General features: G+C 39.2%; 1 protein-coding gene across 1 annotated transcript in view; it reads left to right on the forward strand.

The window, feature by feature from the left end:
- Positions 1-4: 4 nt before the first annotated feature.
- WDHD1 (WD repeat and HMG-box DNA binding protein 1) overlaps positions 5-13,161 on the forward strand; it is an 87,204-nt gene continuing 74,047 nt past the window's right edge. Inside the window, exons 1-3 of the mRNA XM_007527376.3 lie at positions 5-138; positions 371-469; positions 6,148-6,259. Of these exons, the coding sequence (XP_007527438.2) occupies positions 393-469; positions 6,148-6,259 (189 nt within the window). The 5' untranslated portion in view covers positions 5-138; positions 371-392. The remainder of the gene's footprint in view (positions 139-370; positions 470-6,147; positions 6,260-13,161) is intronic.

The following is a 13,161-nucleotide window of genomic DNA, read 5'->3' on the forward strand; positions in this document are numbered from 1 at the left end:
CCTGCGTCGGGTGTGGGCGGGCCGACGCAGGCGCAGTGTGGCGGGCAGGACTGGGCGCGGGAACCTGCGCGGTGAGCCGACGCCGAGTGGTACTCTCCAAGCCGACTTGGTTTCTGTTGTGGGCGCTTTGGAACTTTGGTGAGTTTTCGTTCCAGCTTCCCTTGTTCATACTGCCCACTAAGAAGCAAGTGCTATTCCGAGCTCATTGAGAGAGACCACCGCTCTCGTCTCGTTCATTCGCATGAGGTGGGCCGGAGGGTGGAGAAGGGGATTTTGAAAATATATACAGTAGAATACTGACCTACCTTCTTTTTCAACCCGGGCTCATCTCTTCTTTAAGTTAATACTAGCTTTTACAACACTTTTTCAGGTAGGTGAAGGTGAAGGAAAAGATGCCTGCCACACAAAAGCCGATAAGATATGGGCATACAGAGGGACACACAGATGTCTGCTTTGATGAATCTGGAAGGTAGGATATTTTGAGACACGGAAATAAATTGTAAATATTGGAACATTTTCCCCCCCCGTCTAAAATGATCCATCCAGATAGAAATGTCATCGAAATCTAAAGTAACACACGCACACCCTTACGCTTATTGTTCGATTCTGATTGCCATGATAGCTTGACAGTAACAGAACTAGCGAGTGTAAAATCTTTCAGAGTGTGAAACCCCTTTCTCTTTGTTCACTCCTGTCTGCTTCTCATTTCTTTTTTCTTTTTTTAAATTATTTATTTATTTATTATTGGATAGAGACAGTGAGAAATTGAGAGGGAAGGTGGATATAGGGAGAGAGACAGACACCTGCAGCCCTGCTTCACCACTTGTGAAGCTTTCCTCCTGCAGGTGGGGACCAGGGGCTTGAACCTGGGCCCTTGTGCACTGATATGAGCACTTAACCAGGTGTGCTACCACCTGGCCCTTGCTTCTCATTATTAAAGTGTGATCAGGTCACCAGCTGCCGACTTGCCAAGTTCAGCAACTGGTTCCCTCTTGTATTTTATCTTTGCTTAACTTTTCTAATACTTTATCATTGCTGTTTTTAACTGTCTGATGAGTTTTTTCAAACTTCCTTTCCTCTGCTTGATTCCTAAGTAGTAATGTTTTCTAGAGTTATTCTAATGCTTTTTATCTTTCTAAGGTCTAGTTCTATGTAGTACTCTCCAATGCCCACTGTCACTTTTACTGTTGATTCATTCATTGAAAACTATTTGCATGTCTCTTAGAGTAGAGATACACTGTGCACAACAAAGAACAGTCTTTCTGTGAATAACCATAAGAGCTTTTTAGATGGCAGGCTTTGAGTACACACACACACACACACACACACACACACAGAGTACATTTAGAAATTCTGTGAAGGGGTTGGGAAATAGCTCACTTGGTATAGTGCACACTCACCTTGAGCCAAAACCCAGAGCTTTTTAACTACCATTGTGGGAACCATGCAAAGGGGAAAGCTTACTGTTAGTGGAGTGGTGCTATGGTGTGTCTTTCCTTCTTTCTTTCTCTCTCTTTCTTTGCCTTTCAACTTCTGTGGGTTTGGAGGGAGAGGAGAAAGTAAAAGAATCAGGGCACCTGATTAAGTGCACATATTACTATACTCAAGCATCTGGCTTTGAGCCCCCACCCCTTACCTGCAGGAAGAATGCTTCACAAGTGGTGAAGTAGTTATACAGGTGTCTTATCTTTCTCCCTCTCTATGTCTCCTCCCTTCTCAATGTCTGTCCTATTGAAAAGAAAAACCCATAAAATAAAAGCAAAAGCAAAAAATTAAATATATATATATATATATATGCTTTATGTACTTTTTTCTTAACTCACTGTTAAAAGGGCTTTTGTTTGCAGTTTTTAAAAAATTATTTTATTTGATAGAACAGAGAAATTGAGAGGAAAGGGGGAGCTAGAGAAGGAGAGAGAGAGAGAGAGAGAGAGACACCTACAGTACTTCTTCACTGCTTACTGTGAAGCTTATCCCCCGGCAGGTGGAGACTGGTGGCTTGAACCCTGGTCCTTGTGCAGCTAATGTGTGTGCTCTATTGGGTGTGCCACTGTTCTAGTCCGTACTAATGACATATAATGTGGGTAAAGAGACTGTTTTACATTATTCTTTGTGCTCTCCCCCCATTGTGAACAGGTTGTTTTCAATAATTCCTCATATTTATTATTTCTTAATAAAAATTTTAATTGTATTTTATTTATTTCTGAATAAAAGTAGCCAGAAATTGAGAGGGGAGGGGTGATGGAGAGGGAGAGAGAGACAAAGAGACTCCTGTAACACTGTTTCACCACTGGCAAAATTTTCCCCCCTGCAGATGGGGACAGAAGGCTCAAACCTGGGTCTTTGCACATTGTAACATGCACTCAACCAGGTGTGCCACCACCTGCCCCCACAAAAATTTTTAAATGCCAAAAATAAGCGGCCAGGTGATGACACACCTGGTTAATGCACATATTGCAGTGTGCAAGGACCCAGCTTCAATCCCCTGGTCCCTACCTGCAGTGGGAAAGCTTCACAAGGGGTGAAGCAGGGCTGCAGGTAGTTTTCTCTGTTTCTCTCTCAGTCTCCCCTTCCTTCTAAATTCTCTCTTTATTAAATAAATAAGATGAAATGCCAATAATAAAGTTATTGTGGGGGCCAGGTGGTGGCACACCTAGTTGAATGCACGTTATAATGCACAAGGACCCAGGTTCAACCCCCTAGTCCCCATCTGCAGGGAAAAAATTTTTGAGTGGTGAAACAATGCTGCAGGTGTCTCTCTGGCTCTCTCCTTTTCTATTTCCCCCTTCCCTCATGATTTCTGACCATCTCTATTGGGCTGTAGTGCAGCAGGTTAAGTGCACGTGGTGCAAAGTGCAAGGACCTGCGTAAGGATCCTGGTTCCAGCCCCCAGCTCCCCACCTGCGGGGGAGTTTCTTCATAGGTGGTGAAGCAGGTCTGCAGGTGTCTGTCTTTCTCTCTTCCCCCTCTCTGTATTCCCCTCCTTTTCCATTTCTCTCTGTCCCATCCAACAATGATGACATCATCAACAACAACAATAACTACAACAATAAAAGAACAAGGGCAACAAAAGGGAATGAATAAATAAATAAATGTTAAATAAATAAATAAAACTATTTTGTAGTTACCTTATTCCTGTGGTAAGTGACAAAAGCCAAGGCTGTTTAAATTGCTGTAAGGTCTTCAAAGGATTGTTTACTTCTATTTTTTTGTTTTTGTTTTGTTTTTACCAGAACACTGTTAAGTTCTGGCTTATGGTGGTGCAGGGATTAAACCTGGGATGTTGGAACCTCAGGCAAGAGAGTCTGTTTGCATAACCATTATGCTATCTACCCTCCGCCCTGCTTACTTCTAGCTCTTATTCTCTTATTAGTTCTACTTTATTTCACTAATTTTCTGCTGACACCACCAACTGACAGCTGCAATTTTGTATATCTCCCTCAGTGCACTTGCTTGATACACCTTATAGTAGCATTATGAAATACTTCCCCCATCACTATTGGAGTCTGGAGTAGCTCTGTCTAGGGCCCTGTGTCTGACTTCACTTTGGTTTTTATCAGTTAACTTTTGTTGTCTTTGAAAGGCAGTGTATTGCATCTAGCTAGGGTTAGAAAAAGGAAGGGGGACAGGCGGTGGTGTACCCTGTTAAGTGCACATAGTACCAAGCACAAGGACTCGTGCAAGTATCTGGGTTTGAGCCCCTATCCCTACCTGCAGCAGGAGTGCTTCATGAATGGTGAAGCAGGTCTTCAGGTGTCTGTCTTTCTCTTCCCCTCTCTATCTTCCCCTCCCTTCTCAATTTCTCTGTCTTGTCCAATAAAATGGAAGAATGGTGTCCGGGAGGTGGCACAGTGGATAAAGCATCAGACTCTCAAGCATGAGGTCCTGAGTTCAACCCCTGGCAGCACATGTACCAGAGTGATGTCTGGCTGTTTCTGTCTCCTATGTTTCTCAATTGTTTTTGATTTACTCACATAAGAGAATTCTATTTATTGTTTGTATTGCACTGTTAAATAAGACCTTGGCAGAAGCTGGAATTGTGAAGATCTGCCAACTAATTTTGATGCAATTAACGCTAACATGCTTTAAAGTGAAAAATCCAAGATAAGTGCCAAACTGACTAGATACATAAGTCAGGCGTATCCTCAGAAACTGAGATTTAAGTCCTATTTATTTCCTAGGTAAGGGAGTCCCAGTTTGTCAAACTGATATTAAGCTTATTTTAAATAAGACAATCCCAATCTGCATTTTCTTTCTCCGTTTTCAGTGCTGTCTGCTCCATTGGAAACATTTTCTCATACTTTTCTAACTTCTTGTTTTCAGTCTTCTATGTTCATTTGTTGGAACTGCCCTTTTCACCACTCTCAGCTCAGCTAATTTACATTTTGTCCATCCCAGTGTAAATGCAGACTTCTGATTTTCCACATGGCAATTAATCTTTATCTTCTGAAAATCCACAGTTCTTTTTGTAGTTTCTCTCTGCTATTTTACTATGTTGTTATTGTATTTTCCTTACTTTTGAATATGTCAAGGCAACACATACAGCAAATCAGTGCTTCTACGTATCAGAGATTCTTTTTGCTAAAAACACAACAGTGAGCAAGGTAGAAAGTAGATCTGAGATTGCAAACTTACCTTTCTTCCATTATTGTAAATTAAGAATCTCAACCACAGAGACACTGGAGAATATTGAAATCACTTTTCATTCTATAGGAGTTTAATAGTCCTTGTTATTGGCATTTGTGTATGCAAAATGACAGAGTATTAAATAATACATTTTATTTTTTCAATTTTTTTTCTTTTTTTTTAAAGAATTTTAAATTTTTTTTAAAGATTTTTATTTCTTTATTTATTCCCTTTTGTTGCCCTTGTTGTTTTATTGTTGTAGTTATTGTTGTCGTTGTTGTTGGATAGGACAGAGAGAAATGGAGAGAGGAGGGAAAGACAGAGAGAAAGACAGACACCTGCAGACCTGCTTCACCTGCTTCGCCTGTGAAGCGACTTCCCTGCAGGTGGGGAGCCGGGGGCTCCAACCAGGGTCCTTGAGCCGGTCCTTGGCGCTTTGCGCCACATGCGCTTAACCTGCTGCGCTACCGCCCGACTCCCTGTTTTTTCAAAATTTTGGATATATTTTATTTGTTTTATTTTAATGGGAGAAAGAGAGAGAGATACACAGAATTCCTTAGCTCAGATTTATGGTAGTTCAGGGGATTGAATTTGGGAATTTGAAGGCTCAGGCATAAAAATCTTTTTTGTATAGCGCTTATACTATCTCCCCTGCCCAATACCTTGATTTGTGAAAGGATGGAAGGAAAGAAGAAAGGAAGGAAAGAGACATAGATGGTGAAATACCTCTGAGCGTAGTCTAGATTCAGTTCCCAACATGACATTGGAGCACTAAAGGAACTTGGATGTGAGAGCATCCTTGCGTATCAGAGTTTTGGTCTCTCTCTCTTCTTCTCTCTCTGACTTTACAAAATATGTCACATCAACGAGTGGGGAAGCTGCTTGTTGGTATTATGCATGCTTGAGGCCCTGGCTTCAGTCTCAGGTACCACATTTAAGAAAAAACTAGGGGACTGTGGTCCGGGAGGTGGCACTGTGGTTAAAGCATTAGACTCTCAAGCATGAGGTCCTGAGTTCAGTCCCCGGCAGCATATGTACCAGAGTGATGTCTGGTTCTTTCTCTCCTCCTATCTTTCTCATTAATAATAAATAAAATATTTAAAAACAAGACAAAACAAAAAAGAAAACAACTAGGGGACTATGCAGTGGTGATCTCGGTTAAGCACACATATAACCATGGACAAGGATCCAGATTCTAAGCCTGGCTCCCCACCTTCAGGAAGGGTAGTTCACAAGCAGTGAAGCTGGTCTTCAGGTATCTCTTTCTCTCTCCCTCTTTGTCTCCCCTTGCCTCTCAACTTCTCTCTGTCCTGCCAAATAAAAGTTAAATAGAGAGAAAAGTGGAAAAAATGGCCATCAGGATCACTAGATTCATAGTGCTGGCACCAAGCCTCAGCAGTAATCCTGGTGCCAATAAAATAAATAACTAAAAAGAAAAGGAATAAATAGTATTCCAAAAATAAGAAAAACTGAATAGGCTTGAAATTGGATGACTTTCTAATGCATGTGTTTCCTTCACAGTTGTATTGTGACTTGTGGAAGTGATGGTGATGTGAGGATTTGGGAAGATTTAGATGATGATGATCCTAAGTCCATTAATGTTGGAGAAAAGGCATATTCATGTGCTTTGAAGGTATATAACCAATTATATCAACTGACATGAAATTAATTTTTTTTTATTTTTTCGCTTTTTTATTAGAGCACTGCTCAGCTCTGATTTATAGTGGTGTGGGGGATTGAACCTGGGACTTTGGAGCCTCAGGCACGAGAGTCTCTTTGTATAACCATTAAGCTATCTACCCTTGTCCCATGAAATGAAATTGTGATGTGATTTACACTTGGGTGAAAAATATTTTTGCAGAGATTTCTCTGAATTTACATCCTATGTTTTTAATCAGAGCACTGCTTAGCTCTGGTTTATGGCCTGTGGTGATGTGGAGATTGAACTTGGGACTTTGGTGACTCAGGCATGAAAGTCTTTTGCATAACTACTTTAACATCTCCCCTTCCCTGAAATAATAATATAAAAAGACATAAAATAATGTCATAACTTTAGCCAAATTCCTATACCATGCACAGAAATTAACACTTGGGATTTCTGCAGTTCTGCCAAAGAATTCTCAGCATTATCAGTGTTGTCCTGAGTTGATTATATTGATAGTTTTGTTGGTTCTCTTTTTGATTTTACATTTAAATTATCATTTACTTACCTTCAATATTATAAATGCTTTATTGTAGCTTACGTGTTTGCTGTCTTTACAACATAGGAAATAAACACTTTCTCACTCATTTTCAGTAACTGAAAATATGAGCATATTACAGTTCAAATTAGAATAATTTATACTTCCTGACTAACAGATATATACATCTTTACAAATTTTGCTATCTGATAACATTTCATTGTTATTACCAATTTTTTTTTCACTGCAGGAGTATTATAGCTAGGCTGAGGCCTTATGTGTACAGATATGACTAAAGCTTGTCGTTTTTGTCTTTTTGTAAGTTGATATTTAATATTAATTAGTAGATTGACTATATGACTTATGAAAAATTGTATGAATTTGGTAGACTGTGGCCTAACTCCCTGGGGCTTTAATCTCTTCTGCTAGGGCAGACTTGTGACCTTTCCTAGCTATAAAGTAAAAGCTCTGCTAAGAAGTGGTATCTGCTGACCACTTTCTGGGTTTTTTTGTGTTTTTCAAAGAGAGTTATCCATTTTTAATTTAGATTTTATTCTACTCTAAAAGACATCTAGTGATATTTATGGTAGAAGTGTAGGGTTGTGCCCTACCACTATGTGATTTTCTCATTGAGACCAGGTATGTTTTTTCCATTTTTTTGGTGACACTTGGGTATCCATAAAAATGCTATTTGATTAATTTTCTTACCAGAAGTAAAAATTGAACACTAAAAGTTTGGTGAAGTGAATGAAATTTTCTTTTTATCTTATTTATGTATTTATTCCCTTTTGTTGTCCTTGTTGTATTGGATCCTGCAAATATATTTTTCCTGCTAGTACACTTTTCAGGAAAGTTGTGCATTGATAACATTCATAATTGAACTACATTTATAAAGTGTTTTATTTATTTATTTGCCTCCAGGGTTATTGCTAGGGTTTAGTGCCTACACTACAAATCCACTGCTCCCTAGAGGCCATTTTTTTCTCTCTCTTTTTTTTTTAAATTTCTTTATTGGGGAATTAATGTTTTACATTCAACAGTAAATACAATAGTTTGTTCATGCATAACATTCCCCAGTTTCCCATTTAACAGTACAACCCCCACTATGTCATTTATCATCCTTCATGGACCTGTATTCTCCCCACCCACCCACCCCAGAGTCTTTTACTTTGCTGCAATATGCCAATTACATTTCAGGTTCTACTTATGTTTTCTTTTCTGATCTTCTGCCTGAGAGTGAGATCATCCCATATTCATCCTTCTGTTTCTGACTTATTTCACTCAACATGATTTTTTCAAGGTCCATCCAAGATCGGCTGAAAATGGTGAAATCACCATTTTTTACAGCTGAGTAGTATCCCATTGTGTATATATACCACAACTTGCTCAGCCACTCATCTGTTGTTGGACACCAGGGTTGCTTCCAGGTTTTGGCTATTACAAATTGTGCTGCCAAGAACATATGTGTACACAGATCTTTTTGGATGGATGTGTTGGGTTCCTTAGGATCTATCCCCAGGAGAGGAATTGCAGGGTCATAGGGTAGGTCCATTTCTAGCCTTCTGAGAGTTCTCCAGACTGTTCTCCACAGAGGCTGGACCAATTGACATTCCCACCAGCAGTGCAGGAGGGTTACTTTGACCCCACACCCTTTCCAGCATTTGCTGCTGTTACCTTTTCTGATGTATGACATTCTTACAGGAGTGAAGTGATATCTCATTGTTGTCTTTATTTGCATTTCTCTGACAATCAGAGACTTGGAACATTTTTTCATGTGTTTCTCGGCCTTTTGGATCTCTTCTGTGGTGAATATTCTGTCCAAGTCCTCCCCCCATTTTTTTTTTTAATAATTTATTTCTTTATTGGGGAATTAATGTTTTACATTCAACAGTAAATACAATAGTTTGTACATGCATAACATTCCCTAGATTCCCATTTAACAATACAACCCCCACTATGTCATTCATCATCTTTCATGGACCTGTATTCTCCCCCACCCACCCACCCACCCCAGAGTCTTTTACTTTGGTGTAATACTCCAATTCCATTTCAGGTTCGACTTGTCTTTTCTTTTCTAATCTTGTTTTTCAACTTCTACCTAAGAGTGAGATCATCCCATATTCATCCTTCTGCTTCTGACTTATTTCACTCAACATGAGTTTTTCAAGGTCCATTCCAAGATCGGCTGAAAATGGTGAAGTCACCACTTTTTACAGCTGAGTAGTATTCCATTGTGTATATATACCACAACTTGCTCAGCCACTCATCTGTTGTTGGACACCTGGGTTGCTTCCAGGTTTTGGCTATTACAAATTGTGCTGCCAAGAACATATGTGTACACAGATCTTTTTGGATGGATGTGTTGGGTTCCTTAGGATATATCCCCAGGAGGGGAATTGCAGGGTCATAGGGTAGGTCCATTTCTAGCCTTCTGAGAGTTCTCCAGACTGTTCTCCACAGAGGTTGGACCAATTTACATTCCCACCAGCAGTGCAGGAGGGTTCCTTTAACCCCACACCCTTTCCAGCATTTGCTGCTGTTACCTTTTCTGATGTATGACATTCTCACAGGAGTGAAGTGATATCTCATTGTTGTCTTGATTTGCATTTCTCTGACAATCAGAGACTTGGAGCATTTTTTCATGTGTTTCTCGGCCTTTTGGATCTCTTCTGTGGTGAATATTCTGTCCAAGTCCTCCCCCCATTTTTGGATGGGGTTATTTGTTGTCTTGTTGTTGAGTCTGGCAAGCTCTTTATATATGTTGGTTATTAAACTTTTGTCTGATGTATGGCATGTAAAGATCTTCTCCCATTCTGTGAGGGGTCTCTTGGTTTGGGTAGTGGTTTCTTTTGCTGTGAAGAAGCTTTTTAATTTGATGTAGTTCCATAGGTTTATACTTGCCTTAGTCTTCTTTGTAATTGGATTCGTTTCATTGAAAATGTCTTTAAAGTTTATGCGGAAAAGAGTTCTGCCAGTGTTTTCCTCTAAGTATCTGATAGTTTGTGGTCTAACATCCAAGTCCTTGATCCACTTGGAATTTACTTTTGTATTTGGTGAAATACAGTGATTCAGTTTCATTCTTCTGCATGTTTTAACCCATTTTTTCCAACACCATTTGTTGAAGAGACTCTGGTTTCCCCATTTAATAGTCTGGGCCCCTTTGTCAAAGATTAGATGTCCATAGGTGTGGGGCCTCATTTCTGGGCTCTCAATTCTATTCCACTGGTCAGTGTGTCTATTCATGTTCTAGTACCAAGCAGTTTTGATGACAATGGCCCTATAATACAGTTTGAAATCTGGGAGTGTGATGCCTCCGGTTCTTTTCTTTTTTCTCAAGATTGTTTTGGCAATTCTAGGTCTTTTCTGGTTCCAGATAAACATTTGTAGCATTTTTTCCTATTCTCCTAAAAAATGTGCTTGGGATCTTGATGGGGATAGCATTAAATTTGTAGATGGCTCTGGGTAATATATTCATTTTGGTGATGTTAATTCTTCCAACCCATGAACATGGAATATCTTTCTACTTCTTTGTGTCTTTTTCAGTTTCTTTGAGTAGTGACTCATAATTTTCAGTATACAAGTCTTTCACTTCTTTGGTTAGACTTACTTGTAGATATTTTATTGTTTTTGTTGCTATAGTAAAAGGAATTGATTTCTGGATCTCAATTTCTTCTAACTGAGTGTTTGCATAGAGGAATGCCACTGACTTTTGAATGTTAATTTTATAGCCTGACACCTTACTGTATTGCCTGATGATTTCCAAAAGCTTCCTGCAGGATTCCTTAGGTTTTTCCATGTATACTATCATGTCATCTGCAAATAGGGAGAGTTTGACTTCTTCTCTTCCGATCTGTATCCCTTTAATTCCTTGCTCCTGCCTGATTGCTATGGCAAGAGCTTCCAACACTATGTTGAATAGTAATGGTGACAGTGGGCAGCCCTGTCTAGTACCTGATCTGAGTGGAAATGCTTCCAGTTTTTCACCATTGAGTATGATGTTGGCTGTAGCTTTGCTATATATAGACTCCACTATCTTCAGGAATTTTCCATCTATTTCCATTTTTTGTAGTGTTTTGATCATAAAGGGATGTTGTATTTTGTCAAAGGCTTTCTCTGCATCTATTGATATGACCATGTGGTTTTTGGTCTTGCTTTTGTTGATGTGGTGGATCACATTGATTGATTTACGTATATTAAACCAACCTTGCATGCCTGGGATAAACCCCACTTGGTCATGATGAACAATCTTTTTGATATACTGCTGTCTCCAGTTGGCTAGAATTTTGTTCAGTATTTTCGCATCTATGTTCATCAGAGATATTGGTCTGTAGTTTTCTTTTTTGGTTGTGTCCCTGTCTGCTTTTGGTATCAGGGTGATGTTGGCTTCATAGAAGCTGGCAGGGAGAATTCCAGTGTCTTCAATCTTCTGGAAGACTTTTAAAAGTAGAGGTATTAGTTCTTCTTTGAAGGTTTTGTAGAATTCATTTGTAAAACCATCTGGTCTGGGACTTTTATTTTTGGGGAGATTTTTGATAACTGTTTCAATTTTATGAGCTGTGATGGGCCTGTTCATGTTATCCACTTCCTCTTGACTTAGTTTTGGAAGTTGGTAGTATCTAGGAAATCGTCCATTTCTTCCAGGTTCTCTAGCTTGGTGGCATATAGTTGTTCATAGAAGCCTCACATGATATGTTGAATTTCTGCCGTGTCTGTTGTGATATCTCCTCTTTCATTTAGTATCCGATTTATTTGGGTCTTCTCCCTTTTTTGTTTTGTGAGTCTGGCTAAAGGTTTGTGGATTTTGTTCACTCTTTCAAAGAACCAACATTTAATTTCGTTGATCTTTTGTATGGTTTTCTTATTCTCAATGTTATTTATTTCTGCCCTAACTTTAGTGATTTCTGTCCTTCTGGTTGCTTTTGGGTTCCTTTGTTCTTCTTCTTCTAGGTCTTTAAGATGTGCAATCAGGCTGTTTATTTGTGCTTTTTCTTGTTTCCTAATGTGTGCTTGTATAACTATGAACTTCCCTCTTAGGACTGCTTTAGCTGTGTCCCAAATATTTTGATAGCTTGTGTCTTCATTTTCATTGAACTCTCGAAACATTTTGATTTCTTCCTTTACTTCCTCTTTGACCCAGAAGTTGTTAAGAAGTGTACTGTTGAGCTTCCACATTTTGGGACTGTTACTAATCTCTTGTTGATTGTTAAGTGTTAGTTTAATTCCACTGTGGTCTGAGAAGATGCTTGGGATGAATTCAGTGCTCTTGAATTGGCTGATGCTGTCTTTGTGGCCTAATACATGGTCTATCCTTGAGAATGACCCATGTGGATTTAAGCAAAATGTGTATTCCAGTTTCTTGGGATGAATGACTCTGAAAATGTCCAGTAGTTCTAGTTTATCTATGTCTTCATTTAGCTCCCTTATGTCTTTATTGATTTTCTGCCTGGATGATCTGTCAAGTTGAGAGAGTGGGGTGTTGAAGTCTCCTACTATGATTGTGTTACTGTTAATATATTGCTGTAGCTCTTTCAGTAGAAGTTTGGTGTATTTAGATGGCTTCTCATTGGGTGCATAGATGTTAATCATTGTTAAGTCCTCTTGATTGACTGATCCTCTGAGCATTAAGTAGTGTCCATTCCTATCTTTTTTAATCTTATCTATTTTAAAGTCTATCATGTCAGATATGAGAATAGCTGCTCCTGCCCTTTTTTGTGGGCCATTGTCTTGTATGATAGTTTTCCATCCTTTCACTTTAAGTCTGTGTTTGTCTTGTTGAGTTAGGTGGGTTTCCTGTAGACAGCATATTGTTGTGTTGTGTTTTCTGATCCATCTTCCTACTCTGTGTCTTTTAATAGGTGAATTTAGGCCATTGAAATTTATTGATATCAAAGATTGAAGATATTTTTACGCCATTCTTGTAGAGTTTTAGAGTGTTTTGAATATGTCCTATTTGTGGTGGTCTGGTTGTTTATAGGAGACCTTTCAGAACTTCTTTCAGGGCAGGATTGGTGATAAGTGATTCCTTCAACTGTTGCTTGTCTGAGAAGGTTTTGATGCCTCCATCTAGTCTGAATGACAGTCTAGCAGAATATAGTATTCTTGGTTGAAAGCCTTTCTCATTGAGCACTCGATAGATATCTTGCCATTCTCTTCTGGCCTGTAGTGTTTGTATGGAGAAGTCTGCTGCTAATCTTATGGGTTTTCCTTTGTAGATGACTCTTTGTTTTTCTCTTGCAGCCGTCAGGATCCTTTCTTTATCCTTATTCCTTTCCATTCTAAGTATGATATGTCTTGGTTTCTTTAGGTCTGGGTTAATTCTGTTTGGAACCCTCTGGGCTTCTTGAATCTTTATGTC

This window comes from Erinaceus europaeus, chromosome 16 (genome assembly GCF_950295315.1).
Source record: "Erinaceus europaeus chromosome 16, mEriEur2.1, whole genome shotgun sequence".
NCBI lineage: Eukaryota > Metazoa > Chordata > Mammalia > Eulipotyphla > Erinaceidae > Erinaceus > Erinaceus europaeus.